Source organism: Pseudorca crassidens, chromosome X (genome assembly GCF_039906515.1).
Source record: "Pseudorca crassidens isolate mPseCra1 chromosome X, mPseCra1.hap1, whole genome shotgun sequence".
Lineage (NCBI taxonomy): Eukaryota > Metazoa > Chordata > Mammalia > Artiodactyla > Delphinidae > Pseudorca > Pseudorca crassidens.
The window spans coordinates 91,028,096-91,045,538 of NC_090317.1; the positions used below are offsets into that span (position 1 = coordinate 91,028,096).

Below are 17,443 nucleotides of genomic sequence, written 5' to 3' on the forward strand. Positions count from 1 at the left end.
CAGGGGACGCGGGTTTGTGCCCCGGTCTGGGAGGATCCCACATGCCGCGGAGCGGCTGGGCCCGTGAGCCATGGCCGCTGAGCCTGTGAGTCCAGGGCCGGTGCTCCGCAACGGGAGAGGCCACAACAGTGAGAGGCCCGCGTATCGCAAAAAAAAAAAAAAAAAAAAACCAAAACTGGACCCTAGGTTTGGTACCTCAGTCTCAGGTGATATAGCTACATGGGCACAGCCCTTGATTCATCTCATTTTTTTCTGTTAATACACGGACCTACATCTGGTTGCTTTTTAAATATTAAGCCATCCTTGCTTTCTTGGGGTACGTTTCACCTGGTTTTGGTGACCGCCTGCATTTACCAAGCTCTTACAATATGCATCTTATAGAACTGTCACAACAGCCCTAATGAGGTAGGTGCAACATTTAGCCCCACTTTGAAGATGAGGAAAGTGAACCCTGGAGGGGTTTACTGTCCATGGCCACAGACATAGAAAATATTAAAACTAGCATTTGGACCCAGGCAGGAAGTAGAACTGGACTGTTTCTTATCCTGGATACCAGAAACCACCCCCCCCCACCCCACCCCCCCCCCCCCCCCGGTAACTAGCCAGGAGTGTTGACAACAGTACCCTATCCCTCTCTCACCTCTCTGTATGTCTCCCCACCCACCCCCCATCCCCGCATCAAGTCCCAAATCAATTTCCACTCCTGTCTCTCTTCTGACCTTCTGCACTGGTAGATCGGCCCTGAAATCTACAACAGCTTCCAGTTGCTGTGAGAAGCCGACCTCTTTAGGCCTCCTCTCCAACTTCATCCCCTGTTGCTCTTACTCTATCTGGTTATGTTCCAGTTACACTGGCTTTCTTGCACATCCTTTTCAAACTGCACAAATTGTTCCTGAGATCTGGAACACTCTCTTCTGTGCCTGCAAACAAATACTTCTACTCATCCTACGCTAATATTACTGATAACAAAGCACTTTGTGCCAGACACTGTTCGAAATATTTTACATAGAAAACCTTCTTTAATACTCACAACCCTATGAAGTTGCAGGTTACTATTATTATCCCATGTCACAGATCAGGAAATGAAGACAAAAAGATGAAGTAACCTGCCCAAGGCTGCATAGCCAGTAAACAATGGAGTTGGATTTACACCCAGGCCACCTGGTTCCAGAATCCTTGCTCTTAACCACTACACTATTTTACACTAATTCCCAAGTTACTTTGTGTGAGGTTCTCCAGTGTGGATTCATAACAATTTCTCTCTCTCATCCCACCCCCTTTGTTTTTGATCTGTCAGCAAATCCTGTCGGTTCTACCTTCAGAACGTATCCAGAATCCAACCTCTCCTCTCCACATCCACTGCCGCCACCACCACTGCTGGCCTGGACTACTGTGGTGGCCTCCTCACTGCTTCCGCCCTTGCCCCCGCCCCAAGTCTGTCCTCACAGTTGCCAGAGGGTCCTGTTACAACCCAAGTCAGCCCATGGCCCTCCTCTGCTCAGACCCCTGCTCCATCTCTCTCAGAGAAAAAGCCAAAGTCCTCCCCGTGGCCAGAGAGGCCCTACAGAACCAGGCCCCGTCACCTCTCCGACCTCACCTCCTGCCACTAGTCCCCTCACTCACTCTGCTCTGGCTGCACTGACCTTCTTGCTGTTCCTCACACACACCAAGCAAGCTCCCAACTCAGGGCCTTTGCACTTACTTGCTTTTTCTTCTGCCTCTAATTCTCCTCTTCCAGATGTCTAGGAAAGGCAAGGCTGAGATATTTGGCTGGTAAAGAAACATACCCTGGTTCGATTCAGATGTTTGCTACTTACATAGACAGCAGAAACAAGAAGAGCCACAGATGCCAGCTCATGTCCCTCATGCAGGGTAACGCAGAAACAAAAAGGGGCCAGATGACTGCAGCACGGGTGGTGGGATACTGTGTTGCCGAGAAGCTAGTACATGCTAAGCAGTTCTATAACCTTAAATTGGGGGAGAGAAGGAACAGAAAGCCTCATACCTCACCAGAACCTCGGGAGATGAGAAACCGTCTCATGGCAGCCTCCTTGGTAGAGAGGATCTTAATGAGAAATGGCCATGTAGCCTCTCGTGCTCTGTGTTCCGAGGATCACAGGGCGTTCTCCCAATGCTTAGATCAGCTTGCCTACGTGGCCTATGAGGAGACATGCTAGGCAGCCAGAGCACCGTGGCAGACCCATTCCCCTACCATTCTCCCTCTAATTTCAAGTCTCTGTTGTAAGGTCACCTCTTCCGAGTCGCCTTCCCTAGACCATCTTGTGTAAGACCCCAACACTCTTCATTCCCTCTGCTTTATTCTCCTTAACGCTTGTCACTTTCTAACATTACATCACATACCAATTTATTACTTTATCATCCGTAGACCCCAATATGTGATTCCTAAGCAAAGGAATCTGTCATTATGTTGCTGTGTTCCTACTATTATTATCTGGCACACATAACAAATGCTTGGTAACATTTATTGACTACACGTAACTACCAGACACTGTTCTAGGTGTTTCCCATGTCTTGACTCATTCAATGGGTATGATCCCCATTTTACCCTTAAGGAGAAAGGTTTCTAAGAGGTCCTGGGTTTTGAAGGAAGGCAGGCAGGACCTCTGGTGCTGGGCAAAGAATGGTCCATCTGCCTGGAGAAGCCAGAGGGGTCCTGAGGGCTGTGATTGGGGGGGAGAGGCAGGAAGGGGTTCTAGGACCTGTATCTGGTTTTGTTTTTTTGGCCACGCAGCATGGCATACAGGATCTTAGTTCCCTGACCAGGGATCGAACCCATGACCTCTGAAGTGGAAGTGCAGAGTCCCAACCACTGGACCACCAGGGAATTCCCTAGGACCAGCATCTGGAAAGTATTGTCAGATGTCAAGAAATACAAGCTAGCATTGCAGGGTTTCTTGAGGCCCTTGGAATAGAGATGCCTGTAACAATGGAGAAGGCTTTGGGGAACAGGGGCAAGCCAGCCAAAAATAGCTGACAGCCATCCACTTCCCATGCCAACGCAAACGTCTAACAAACCACACCCCTAACAGTTTTCTTTTGAACTTTTTATTACGGAAAGTCTCAAACTTACAATAGTAGTGATTTAATGTACTTCCATGTACCTATCACCCAGGTTCAACAATTATAAACACACTGCATTTTCTAAGCTGCAGGCTCCATAAGCATTTGAGTGGTTTGGAGCCAACTGTTTTTGTTAACAAAAAGATAACTAGAAAACATCAGGGCATTTTGCACATTTAATTCATTAAACCTTTCTTCCACTTAAATAGACAAATGGGTAGATTGTATCCCAATTTAAAAAAATGTACTTCTTACTAAGGATTACAGTCAAAGTTTAAAATGGAGACCACAAGTACTGTGCTTGAATGACTATTAAGTAGACAGAGTAAAGAAAACTTTCTGAATTTTACTTGAAGGAAGCTTAAAACTGAATTTAGAACAGCATATTAGAAATTTTTATGCAGAACAATGCCACAGATTGTTTTCAACAATTTAGAAGCCTTAGGTTTCTTTGTGCCTTCACTGGTTATGTTAGAACCCATGTCCCATAGGCTCCAGGGCAGTTCTCCATAACCTAACACTAATACTTCTGCAATATATTGCATACATATTCACACTAAGTGGGAAAAATAAAGATTATGAAAAGCTTCAGGTCTTGTCACTGAATTTGAAATAAAATGACTTTTAGTTTTGCAGATCTCTGTGCACTTCGAATTATAAGGGATCATGCTAGCCTGGAGAGGGGTGAGAGGTGGAAGAGGAATGCAGCTAGGCAGGAACTGTGGCATGCTTTGTCTCCAAAAGCAGGAGTGGAAGGAACACTGCCCACTGTTATCCGATATGCTTTCCTACATACCTAAGTATTTACAGCAACTTATTTTAAAAAGCTTTTTGAAAGTTTACATCCCCCAAACCAGAATGTAGGGCAAGGTGTGGGGGTAGCATCACAGACCTACCTTGTTCTAAAGGTCACCTCCAGTACCGCTCTGTGAGGTGGCACTATTATTCCCATTTTGCACGTTGAACCTGAGGCAGATAAAAAAACTAAGCTAGGAAGCAGGGTCTGTGAGATGTTTGTCCAAGTTTGGTGGGGGGTAGGCAAGATCCAGGGATTGAAAATACAAATACCTGTAGGCCAGGGGTCTGGTCTTCACAGGCTTTGGGACACAGGTTCTCAAAGCACCTTTGAATGTGCTTGTGGTCTCAGTGGGTTCTTGGGAAACATGCACACTAGTGAGATTCTGGTCAAAGTGAAGAGGACTAAGAAGCTTTTAATAAGGGTTTTCAATCTCAAGTCCAGAAATTGTATTGCTGAGTATGTGCCAAAGAAAACTGTGTCTTCTAGGCCCCTTCCTTAGAGCAAGTAAACAAGAGACTGGGCCTCTGAAGGCTGGATTACTAAACAGCACCTTCTGAAAGGACGTTTATGGTTTTTGTTGATGTCACTTGGGGGATCATTTTGTTGCAGGAACTTTGTGATTATGGGATCCTGTCTCAGGCCACATTGTGAGACGGACATTTTACTTCCTGAGGTAGGATGCAGAGGTGCCCCCCGCCCTAGACAGTAACAGTGGTCCTCCTGCCAGATCCCACAGCCTTAACTCCCTGGAGGCCCAGCACAGAATGCCTTAGACTGAGTACTCAACCAGTAAGGAGTAGCCACAATGTCCCTTTACCTGGGCCTGGATCAGCAGTCCAGGCAGGTCTCTGAAGTTCCCAAGTCTCCATCCACCTGGCAAAACAAATTCATGACTGGATGGGAGGAATGGTCCTGGGGCCTGTCTCAACTAGCTGGGAGGCACAGGAGACAGGCCATCAATACTGGAACTCTCACAATACAGGGACCCATGTAACCCGTCAGCTCTGGTTGCCATTTAACAGCACCATACACTGGGTGGTTTATAAACAGAAATTTCCCATACTTCTCGAGGCTGGAGTCCTAGATCAGGGTGCCAGCATGTCCAAGCTCTCCTGGGGGAGAGAGCTTTCTACATTGCAGACTGCCAACTTCTTTTTGCATCCTCACATGGTGGAGAGCAGGAGATTGAAGCAAGCTTTCTTAGTGACTATTATAAGGGCACTAATCCCATCGTGACAGTGGAGCCTTCATGACCTCATCTAACCCTAATCACCCCCCACAAAGGCCTCATCTCCTAACGCCATCACATTGGGGAGTACACTATCAGTCCATTAACACCTGCCCCATGAATGAGTGAATAAGGCAGTTTAGGATGTCCTGAAACTTACAATCTGGTGGTACTTGGCTCAGTATCTGCCAGTTAGACGCAATGGACATAACTGATCAGAAACTCTAAAGAGGAATAGAGCCCATGGGACTCCAATACAGGCACCAGAACCATGACTAAAGGGAGTTAAAACTGAGGAACTACCACTTTACCACTGAAGACCCTCACACCACCATGGAAGACTGAACGCCTGTGGTTGATGCCTTTGCAAACTGTTAACAGCTATAAACATGCTTATTAAATGCACTTGACCCCCCAACAGAAAATGTAAATTGTCCATGAGGCTGAGAGACATGTTAAATGACCCACTGAAGGTCAAATAAGTGGACAGCAGCAGAGCCTGGATTTGAATCCTGGAATCAGAACCCAGAGGCTGTGCTCCTAGAACCCTGTTTTCAAACCAGGATTCTCCTGTGTCCCTTCCTGTGTCCCTCACACCAAGGTGAGTTTACTATACCTGCCCCCACCCCCAGTATTTCAGGAGGAGGAGCTGGCACCACTGTTTACAGCAGGATTTAGCCTACATTCTCAGAACAATCTTGTGAGAAGGGCACCTACCTGATGCTCAAAGACAGGGAGATTCAAACCAAAGCAGTCATTCCAAAGGTGACACCGAGATGATCACAACGGGACCAAGACACCATCTCAGGAAACCCAATTCCAGCCATAAGGGGATTTCACCTGGACTCCCCACCCTTCCCACAAGCCTTATGTATACCAAAACCAATCCCAAACTCAACCAAACTTTGAACTCAAGGTCTCTACCCCTTCGGCAGTCCCTGCCCATCCCGTAACTAAATCCTTTTCTCAGTCTCCCTCTTGAACTTCTTCTATTTTTAATTCGTAATAAGCCTCTATACCTTAATTTGAGTAAGGAAAAAGCACTATCAATATCGATTTGTTTTCATCTTTTTAATCAACTCGTTGAAAGACATCCTAAACACTACATGAAACACAACAGAATATTTTTTTCTTCCAGTATTAAAAAAAATGACACAAATATTTTTAAGAAACTTCTATATAATCAAGGCAGAGATCTGGAGTAAAAAACACCTCTAAGTAATCATGTTCTTCATTTCTTATAGTTACAGTCAGAGATTGCTTCCTAATCATAATTAAACATTGTGTTCAAAATGTTCCTAGATGCACATTATTTAAAAAAAAAAATCAGTCTGGACAAACATTTTTTGCCAGAACCAACATTCCTGAGCCGGAACTAAAAAACTGGTTAAAAAAAAAAAAAAAAAAAGGAAACAATATCCAGACTCCACAAATGTCTCAGAATTTGTCTTTAAATGGGAGAAAAATTTAACAAAAAAACACACAGAACTTTCTGAAAGGTCTTTAACAAGCTACCTTGGGAGCTCTACTCAAAAAAAGAAGTTGACGTAACTAAAACAGATGTTTCAGTGCAGCTCCAAAAATCTTTATAAATACAGCCATTTGGAGGGATGGTCCTGGATCAGAAGAAGTTTTATTCCTTGTGTATCTGAGAACAGTAAGAAGGGGGAGAATTGTGATGTTGGGAATAGGCCAACATGCTCACTTCCCAGGGCTGATGAGGATGCTGAAAGGCTAGACAGCAGGGACACCCCTCCACCTCTTCCATGCTCAATAGGAATAGATGATTATAGACGAGATAGGTTTGACACCCCCACCCCCCCAACCCCCCGCCAAAGCAGACTAGCCTTTAACAGGCACCTGAGAGCAAGGAAGGCCTAGGAATGCTGTCAGGTGGGCTTGTTGAGGTATGCATAGGCAGGAGAAAAGTGAGAGGGGCAGGACTGGTACATAGAAGTCTGCTCAGTGGCAACACAGAAGCCTCACCTACATTAGGTGTGCATGCCTCATCTCAGTTGTCATAATTATCCCTGTAATTTCCTCCTGAGTAGCGGTCATAACCACCCTGGCTTCTGGGAAAAAACATACATAAGTATCACAGGAATATCTTATATACACCTTCTAATAATACTAAAAACCATGTATACTTACAAATCCTGTCACATTTTTATGTACTATAACATAAACTTTAACGTGTAAAATGAGATGTTAAACATGAACACCAAGTAAACATCAAATAATCACATTATGTATAACTTACGTATAGCATTTTAAACCATATTAAACATTAATAGAATACACACAATTAATCAAGACAGTACAATAAACGTGTATGGGTCACTGTCGACTGCACACTGCAATTATATGACCTAATATCTTACTGTTGTATTTAACCCAAATTATTGTTGCATACTTATTTTGTAGTTTCGTTATAATTTGTAAAAACAAACACTAGTAGCACCACAGTAAGAAATGTATGAATACTCAGGCAGCCGAGCTGAGATCTTGGGGAGAGGGAAGAGCACCACCAGAGTACCCCAACCCCTTGGCTACCCACCTGCCGCCATAGTCTCTGGACCTTCCATATCCATATCCATATCCTCCAGGTCGGCTATCATACCTGCCACTTCCATAGCCCTGGTCCCCACCACCTACAGCAGATAAAAAATATTCAAATGGCAATTGTCCAGACATAGGCTAACAGGCAACTCTCCTCCATATCCCATTATCAAACTTACCACTGCACTTACCTCTAGAGTAGCTGCGACCACGCCCATAGGCCCCAAAGGCACCCCCTCTTGTTCCCCGGGCCGACTTGCCCGCGTGGTCTACACGGATCTGACGACCGTCCAGAGACTAGGTGTGGGGAGACACAAGGAGGATGGATGGGTTGGTGGTCAAACAGAGCAGGGATGAGGTAAGAGCGGGCTGGGCAGGTGGGCAAAAGAGCCCAGAAATTCCTGCTGGGCACCAGGTTCTGGGTACCACATTCCAGAACAAGCTCCTTTGACCAGAATGGCTTTATCAGGAGCTACAGAATCCCACAAAATGACCTGAATCCACCGTGTTCCCCCTGCTACTACTTACATCTTGACTGAACTCAGGTTGAGTTCTCCTCCCCACTCCTCTAAGCTGCCCGACTATTAGGGCTAGATAGACACCTCTCTTGGTTTGAGGCTTCAGAGTCCATCCCAGAAGACTCACGAGGTCCTCTCCGGGCCAGGCCCGCAGGTCTGCAGACTCTACTACCTAAGCCCAGAGCAGGTCAACCATCCACAGGTGGCTTCTCGGCCTCATGCAGGACCAGTCGTCGCCTCCCAGGCAGCCCGGCTCTGTCTGCCGCTGCCCTCCACCCCCTAGAACAGAAGGCAGTCACGCTCCTGTGAGTGGGCACTGCGGAGCTTGGTGGCCGCGCTGCCCCTAGCAGACACAGAGGGAAAAACAGAAAGAATGGTCGAAGTGACAGATAGGAGCAGGGCCCCTATGCAGGTAGGCGGCCTCACCTCTCCATTCATGGCTCTCATGGCATCTGAGGCATGCTCTGGATTGGTGAAGGTGATGAAGCCAAAACCCCGGGATCGCTGAGTGTCCCGGTCCTTGACAACAACCACTGGAAAAGGGAGAGGGGAGAGAGATAAGAGGACAAGTGGCAAAGGGTGTTGGACCCTCCTCCCACCAATCCTCAATGGAAAGTTATCGAGTTCTCAGTCTTAGACCTAGGAACAAAAGCAGGAGAAAAGTAATGTAAAGGCCTGGGATTCTGACCCTTTTCTCCTGTTTCCTGAAATGCATGGGCCCCAGACTTCCTTCCACACACCCCCCATCACGTGTCTGGCCCATGTCTCACCCTCAGAAATAGGTCCGAAGCTGCTGAAGTGGTCTTCCAGAGCCTGCTCATCAGTGTTGAAGTTGAGCCCTCCCACGAAGAGCTTCCCTTCTTCAGAGGACATGGCGGTAAATTCAAGTCCTGTGGAGAAAATATGGAGAAGAATAGAAGAAGCAGTGTAGTTGGGAGAAACAAGAGATTGGAGAAATGAGAAAAGATAAAGAGAAGAGAAGAGAGAACACAGAAGAGACAAAAGGAACAAAATAAGGGGTAACTATGTTGAAACACAGAAAGGCCAAAGCGGCGGGAATCTACGGGGCGAACTCAGCGAGGTAGCCATTTGGGGGCCGCCTTCGCGCATGCCCACAACATCCCCCGCCACCGCGCCCGTCATTTTGTGCGGCCGCGCATGCCCAGAACACCCTTGCGCTCCCTCCGCACCCGCAAAACAAGATGGCGGCGGTAACGTAAGAAAACCCCCCCACCCCCACCCAGGCCTCCTCTGTCGCGCGGTCACTGCCACCAGCCACGCCGCCAGCCCTCCCGGCATTCCTCGCAATTGGATATAGCGCGCCAACCTCGCACCAAACAAAGTGTCACCTCCGAGTACGGGACCCACTCGCCCCGGAGAAGCCCAGGCCTACGTGTCAAAAGCCAGTACTCTCCCCACTCGCGCACCTCGCTCTTGCCCGGCGTGGCACACGTCAGTGGGGCGAGAAGCGGTCGCTCCGCAAAACATGCTGCTTACCTGGAAATTAAGTAAAAGGCCGACGAGACAGCTACCGCCAAGAAGCCGAGAGACTGGGAAGTGCGCTACGCGGGAAGACTCCTGATAAAGCGTACGTAGCGGTACGTCACGGGTCGTCCGTCACGCGTGCCGGCGTGCGCGCTCATTGGCTGACGCCAGTGAGGGGGCGGGATGGGAGGAAGGGGCGGAGATGCAAAGGGATCGATGCGCTCAGTACGCTTCCGGGAATGGAGGCGAGGCTTGTGTAGTTGGTTCCGCCTGGCATCAGCATCGCTCCACTGGCCCCAGCCGTCTTCATCCCTTACACGCACGAGCCTTTTTCCTGTCACACCCATTTCCGTCCCGGACATCACCCTCACCATCCTTGACGTCGTCTCCCCCATTGGTTTTGACGTCTTCCTCTAGGTCCCTGAGGACATAATTACCGTCCTCTGATAACTTCTTTCACCTTCTAGTCCTCTAACCTCATACCTCTCGAGGCCTCGATGTTTTATCTCCCCACTGTCCCTGACGTCATCGCCCTTCACAGTCCTTAACATCAGACCCTTTGTTTCTTAGTCCCTGACCCTGACCCCTACGTTTCCTTCTCTGTGCCCAACATCTAGCCACTTGTTATGGGACCCTTTTCCCTGGCATCGTTCCTTCTCATTTATAACTTCAGCCCTCATCCTTATCTGACAGCCTCCTGAAGCCAGTTTCTCGAATTCCCTACCATTGGACCACTTGAGGTGCCTTCTACAGAAGAGGATGCTTCAATCTTCAGAAGGAGTAAATCCCAATCCAACAGAACGATTATTTGCTGTCACTCAGAGTTGCTGAACCCTTGATCCACAGAAAGGACTTTCACAAAACATAATGGACTTATCCAAAGCAAAGAGTGTCTGAGCCCACTCCCCACAGTTTGTTCTTGTTCAGTCTTCTGAGTGTCTGAGCTACTTTTACAATGAATGGATTTGACAGACTTTTCGTTTCTGAACTCCCCATCAAGGAAGAATGGGTTAGTTTTCCCTCAGAGACTCTAAATATGTCATCCATAGAATGGACTTGTCCAGCCTGCTAAGGGTGAGCACCCCAAACACAGACTAGATTTAACTTTTGGAGTACGGTATGGTATGCATCCACAAAATGGACTTGTCTGGCTTTTGCCATATCCAGACTTCTATGCCCAGGATGGACGTGAAGAGATTTCACATTGTCCACACATGTGCTAGTCTTAGCCCTCTGATAATCTGAAACCCCATGCAAAAATTAGAGGTACTTATTTACCTCTCAAAGTGTCTGAGCTCTGATCATATTTCACAGTTCGTGACACATCGTCATGGTTGTTCTATGCGAAGCCTCTCATTTTATTTATTCTTTTATTCCTGCACCCAACTATCATTCTCTTCCTCCCACCGTTAACTCTTTTATTGGGTTTAATGTTATCTCTTGGTGTGATTTCATATAAAATGTGCATTTTTGTGTATGTTTTTTTAAAAATGTATTTATTTAGGCTGCACTGGGTCTTAGTTGTGGCATACAGGATCTTAGTTGCAGCATGCAGACTTCTTGGTTGGGGCATGCAAACTCTTTAGTTGCAGCATGCATGCAGGATCTAGTTCCCTGACCAGGGATCGAACCCAGGCCCCCTGCATTGGGAGCGCAGAGTCCTACCCATTGGACCACCACGGAAGTCCCTTGGTATGCTTTTAATTTAAATGGTAGTGTCGTTTGTTTTTGGTTTTTTTTACTCTTTTTTTCAACCAGCATTATATTTTTATTCCATCTGTGGAAATTCCCTGGTGGTCCAGTGGTTAATACTCTGTGCTTTCATTCCTGGGACCCAGGTTCGATCCCTGGTCGGGGAACTAAGATCCCACAAGCTGTGCAGTGTGGCCAGAACAAAAAACAAACAAAAGAACAAACAAAAAAAACATTAATGGGAGTTTTGTTGGGATTGCATTGAATTAATAGATTTGGGGCAAAATAATATCTTAATAATATTACCTGTGGAGGTTTTAAAATATGTTCACAAACTCTTTGATAATGCCCCCTTCAAGAGTTGGAGCCTAGTTCCCTTTCCCTTGAGGGTAGGCTGGACTTTTGACTCACTTGTAATGCACAGAATGAGCACATCACTTCCAAAACTAGGTCATAAAAGGCACTTCGGGGCTTCCCTGGTGGCGCAGTGGTTGAGAGTCCGCCTGTCAATGCAGGGGACACAGGTTCATGCCCCAGCCAGGAGGATCCCACATGCCCGGAGTGGCTGGGCCTGTGAGCCATGGCCGCTCAGCCTGTGCGTCCGGAGCCTGTGCCCCGCAACAGGAGAGGCCGCAATAGTGAGAGGCCTGCGTACCATAAAAAAAAAAAAGAAAAGGCACTTCAGTTTCCTGCTTTCACACAGACTGCTTTCTCTGTGGGACGGTACCTGGTACTTCATGCAGCAGCCCTATGGTGGAACTGAAGCCTCCTGCTAACAGCTATGTGAGTGGACATTCTTGGAAGTGGAATCAAGCCTTCAGATGACTGCAGCCCCCTTCTGCATCCTGACTGCAACCTCATGAGAGACTCAGGTTCAGAACCACCCAGCTAAGCCACTCCCAGAATTCTGACCCTCTGAAACTGAGATAATGATTATTATTTTAAGTCTGGGAGTAATTTGTTGCCAATACATAGCTAATACATCACGAAATCTTCCCAGCAAAGAGCATGAGATGTCTCTCCTTTTATTCAGATCACCTACAGTATTTGTTATTAGAGTTAAAAAAATTTTTTAATAGATTTTATTGATTTATTGATTTATTTTTTGGCTGCGTTGGGTCTTCGTTGCTGCACGCGGGCTTTCTCTAGTTGCGGCGAGTGGGGGCTACTCTTCGTTGCGGTGCGAGGGCTTCTCACAGCGGTGGCTTCTCTTGTTGCGGAGCACAGGCCCTAGGCGCGCAGGCTTCCGTAGTTGTGGCACGTGGGCTTCAGTAGTTGTGGCTCACGGGTTCTAGAGCGCAGGCTCAGTAGTTGTGGTGCACGGGCTTAGTTGCTTCGCGGCCTGTGGGATCTTCCCGGAGCAGGGCTCGAACCTGTGTCCCGTGTTGGCAGGCGGATTCTTAACCACTGCACCACCAGGGAAGCCCCCAATTTTTTTCTTATAGAAGTCTTTTGTATTGGTTAAATTCTTTCCTAGATACTTTATTTTCTTATCGTAGAGAAATGGTTTTTATAGGTTAATCTGGAAACCTTGCCGAACTGTCTTATTGGTCCTAACAGTTTTTCTGGTCATTGTTAGTTCCTTAAGGTAGTCAGTCATATCATTTACAAATGGGTTTTTATCAATTCCTTCCAAAACTTACATCTCATTTCTTTTTCTTTCCTTACAGCACTGGCCAGCTGTATGTTAAGTAGCAATATTGAGAGGGAACATCCTTGCCTTATTCCTGATCTTAGAGGGAAAATGTGTTTAAATTTTCTCTGTTAGGCATTTTGTTTGTTGTTTTCTTTCTTTTAAAAAAATTTGTTTTTGTTTTTTACTATTGGGCATTTTTGCTCTTTTTGCCACGTAACCTTTATCAAGTCAAAGATGTTCTCTTCTACTCTTATTTTGTTTGCTCAGTTATTTTTTTAATATCATAAACAAGTGCTGAATTTTATCAAATTTTTTTTCTGCTTTGTGACTATCATATGATTTCTCCTCCTTATTAATGTGGTAGTTCACTCATTAATTTTCTAATTTGGATTATGTTTGAATTCCTGGGATAAGCCCTACTTATGATTTTTTTTAAACTAACACTGTTGAACTCGGGTAGCTAATATTTTATTAGAATTTTTGCATCTATATTCATAAGTGAAATGGGTCTATAACTTTATTGTCTTGTATGTTCCTTATCTGGTTTTAGAATCAAGACTATACTAGCCTCAAAAAATGAGTTGGGCAGCTTTTGCTTTTTTCCTAGTTTCTGGAACGATTTGTATATTTGGGAATTAACAGTTCCTTGGAAGTTTGATGAACTACATCTGCAAAAACATCTGGGTCTGGGCCTGAGCTTTTTGTTACAATGAGATGGAGTGTCTTTTTTTTTTTTTTAAGCGGTACGCGGGCCTCTCACTGTTGTGGCCTCTCCCGTTGCGGAGCACAGGCTCCGGACGCGCAGGCTCAGCGGCCATGGCTCACGGGCCCAGCCGCTCCGCGGCATGTGGGATCTTCCCGGACTGGGGCACGAACCCGTGTCCCCTGCATCGGCAGGCGGACTCTCAACCACTGCGCCACTAGGGAAGCCCGAGATGGAGTGTCTTTAACTATCATTTCAAATTTTCTTAAAACTTGTTATATTTCTCAATTTCTTTTTGCATCAGTCTGAGCACATTTTAATTTTTCCAGAAACTTAAGCCTTTCATCAAGGTTTTCGAATGTATTAGCTTCCAATATTGAGCCTTTTTGTGTCTATAATTTCCCTTTTTCTGTGTTGTATTTTGCATTCTTTTAAAGCAGTCTTGGCAGAGGCCTATCATTAATATTTTAAAAGAACCAGCTTTTCATTTTGCTATTCTTTATCATTACTTTAAAAATTCTCTTTGGCACTTATTTCCTTCCTTAACGATATTTCCTTCATGACTCATGGAGTCATGGGTTTGTTCCTCTGCTGTTTTCCCAACTTCTTGATTTGAATGCTTAGGTCATTTATATTTCAACCTTTCTTCTCTCCTGATAAATGTACTTAAAGCTATGCATTTTCTTTTAATAACTGATTTTTCTGTGTCCCAGAAATTTTGCATGTAGTGTTTTTACTGTTTAGTTCTAAGTATTTCTAAAGTTCCTTTATTTCTTCCTTTACCCAGGGGTTATTTAGTAATGCTAGTTTCCAAAAATGGGGACCTTTTTTTTTTTTTTTGGCCGTGCTGTGTGGGATATCAGTTCCCCAACCAAGGATTGATCCCAGACCATGGTAGTGAAAGCCCAGAATCCTAACTAGTAGGCCACCAGGGAACTCCTGGGGCCTTTTTTTTCATTGCTTTTCATTATTGCTAATTTTATTGCATTGTGGCCAGAGAACATGGTTGATATTGATACTTTTGAATTCATTGAGGCTTTCTTTGTGCCCTAACAGGGTCTGTTTTTTGTAATTAAGTGTAAGCATAAAAGGAGTCTTCTCCATTTGTTAAGTGGAGGGTTATATAGGAACGTGTGTCATATATATGAAATTATATATCAAGCTTAAAAATGTATTGTTCAGGTCTCCTTAGGAGTATATGTGTTTATGGTAGACATATATTCTTTGTTAATGAGTATATGTCCTTCTTTGTTTTTCGCGATCTGAAATTTCATTTTGTTAGCTATTAGGATGTCTCTCCCAGCTTTCTTTGGGCTTTTATTAGTCTGCTATATATTTTCTTCATCCTTTCATTTTCAACATCCATGTGTGTGTGTGTGTGTGTGTGTGTGTGTGTGTGTGTGTGTGTGTACAGTTGGACCTTTTTTTAAAAAAACAAAATCCATTGAGGGTGGTGTTCTAAATGTTTTTTGTACTTACTATTATATTAAAACTTGACATCTCATTTCATCTTCTCCATTTACAGTATTTTTGTTTCTTTTTTTTCTACCATCATACTCATACCTTATTTTGTTTTGAGTCCTTTTTCTATTTCTTGTTCCTGTTTTATATTTTCTCTCTTATTGTACTTATTTAAAAGTCTTCATCTGTATGTCCCAGTATTTCTGCTTCAGATACTGTATGTCACCCAGTGTGGTAGCCAGTCTGATATAGCCCCCAATGATCCCTGCCTCCTGATGTTCACATCCTGCATGGTTCCCCTCCATGTTTTACTAGGGCCTAGTAAAACACATAGGCCTATGTGACCAAGAAAATACAACAGAAGTGACGGTATGCCATTTCTGAGGTTAAGTTATAATAGACATTGCAGTTCTGTCTTGGTTATGGTCTCTTGCCTGCCTGCTGGGACCACGTGTTGTTTGGACCCCCATGGAGAGGCTCACGTGGTGAAAAACTGAAGCCTCCTACCAACAGCTCTGTGAGTGGGCCACGTTAGTGTTGGGTCGTTCAGCCAAGTCATGCCTTCAGCTGACTGCAGTCCTGGCTGACAACTTGACTGAAACCTCAGAAGAGACCCTGAGCCAAAACCTCATGGCTAAGCTGCTCCCAGACTCCTGACCCTCAGAAACTGAGAAAATATTTGTTGTTTTAAGCTAAGTTTGGGGGTGATTTGTTATACAGCAATAGATAACTAATACATCCAGTTTATTTTTCACTGGAGGTCATTATACTGCCCGGGTGTCTTGTTCTTTTGGCAGTGAGCTCATATTCCCCTGATGTGAGCAGCTGTTCTGGCTGGTAACTGTACTGAGGGAAGGCTGAAGGCCAGACTTGACCCTGGTTAATCACCTGGAGTCCAAGGGGTAAAGGGGTGTGAGGGGAGATGAGCCAAAGGGTGGAGAGTCCCAGGCACCACACAAGTAGAGCTCTCACTCCCATCTACGATCACACCACCCAACAATTCTGCTGGTAGGTTTCATCCTTAAACCCTAAGAGGGGGGGTCATCTCCCAGGTGTTACCACTAGCCCTGGTGTCTGGAGGGGGACAGTGGGGGAGTAATCACTCCTCTGGCTGCTCATTTCCTCCCCTCAGCAGGGCTCTTGTTACCCTGATACTAGCCCCCGCAACCAGACACCTGTACCAGTGGTTTGGATGATTTCTGCAATGAGGGGGCAGGCAAGGCAACATGGGGGAGAGGCACCAGCCAGAACTTAAATCTCTAACCTGTCCTGTATTTGTTGCCTCCAGCCATCTACCACTCAAAACACAGGTCAGTTAAAGATAACCTTCCATCTCCTCATAGGTCTTCATAGCTGTGCTAGTTTCTGGAACTCATGTTTCCCTCTGTAGTTTCTCCAGAGTAGTTTTTGGGCAAGGGAATCAGTGGCTTGTGCTGTCTGCCATCTTAGCGGGAACCAGAAGTCCCAAGTAACTTCGGAAACTAATAGAGATTTCTGTCCTTCAGGTTATCTGAGCCTCCTGTTCACAGAAAGGACTCCTCTGGCCTTCAGAGGTCCCAAGCTGCCATACACAGAATTGACTTGTCTGACTTCTCAAATATCTAAGCTCATAAATCACAGAATACACCCAGAGGGTGTCAGCTGGTTACTGACAAATGGGACATTTCAGGTCCTCAGAGGGCCAGATTCTCCCATATCTTGGATGGCCCCTGGGGCCAGGGTGCCTGAGCCCCTTATCCGCACTTGTTAGACCCACAGTCTTGGAGACCCTAGGCACAGAATGGTCTTGTCCTGCCTCCGGTGACTGAGCCCTCATCTGAGGAGTGGTCAGCCTCCTGTCCAATAATGGGGGGTGATGGGAGCCTTTTAAGAGTTAACTCCAGCTTTATATGACATTGTTTTGGGAGAGACAGATGAGAGGATAGCTGCCCTCGTGCCACTCACCTGTCAGTATTGCCTAGAGCAGCAACTTCTGGCCAGAACCTGGCACAGTGAGGCCACGACCCGAAGGACCCCAAGTTACTTCATCCATCATCTGCCATGTCTTCTGTGGAGGGACAACTCGGCCTGTGAGAGAATCTGCCTTCTGAGAAGGTAAGTGGGAAAAATGAACTTCTTTTGGATCATTATCCTCCACACAGGTAGGTGACTCCTTTTAGGGCCTGAGCTTTATCAGTGCTTGATTTGTTTGTCCACAGTAGTGGGATGGAGAAGGCAAATAAATGGTTTCTATTGTTGAAATGGTTAAGACAGGTATCCATGAGCTGGAAACCCAGTTTAG

The 17,443-nt window shown here is 45.7% G+C and overlaps 1 protein-coding gene across 2 annotated transcripts; it reads right to left on the reverse strand.

Moving 5' to 3' along the window:
- Positions 1-6,160: 6,160 nt before the first annotated feature.
- RBM3 (RNA binding motif protein 3) lies at positions 6,161-9,839 on the reverse strand. 2 transcript variants are annotated; one of them, XM_067723294.1, is made up of 7 exons: positions 9,683-9,839; positions 8,956-9,075; positions 8,612-8,718; positions 7,859-7,964; positions 7,666-7,759; positions 7,095-7,177; positions 6,161-6,756 (listed from the first exon to the last, which is right to left on the reverse strand). In XM_067723294.1, exons 2-6 carry the CDS (start codon positions 9,056-9,058, stop codon positions 7,120-7,122), a joined length of 468 nt encoding a protein of 155 aa, XP_067579395.1. In that variant the 5' UTR covers positions 9,059-9,075; positions 9,683-9,839; the 3' UTR covers positions 6,161-6,756; positions 7,095-7,119. The 2 variants fall into 2 exon arrangements, with proteins under 2 accessions (XP_067579395.1, XP_067579394.1); XM_067723293.1 differs by having other exon boundaries at positions 7,095-7,180.
- Positions 9,840-17,443: the final 7,604 nt, after the last annotated feature.

Bases quoted from the DNA above. Each gene is read 5' to 3' on its own strand.
- RBM3 (XM_067723293.1), bottom strand. From the start codon at position 9,058: ATGTCCTCTGAAGAAGGGAAGCTCTTCGTGGGAGGGCTCAACTTCAAC. The intron at 8,719-8,955 runs GTGAGACATGGG...TCCCTTTTCCAG, and splicing joins CTTCGGACCTATTTCTGAGG to TGGTTGTTGTCAAGGACCGG. The intron at 7,965-8,611 runs GTGAGGCCGCCT...CCCCACACCTAG, and splicing joins TGAGAGCCATGAATGGAGAG to TCTCTGGACGGTCGTCAGAT.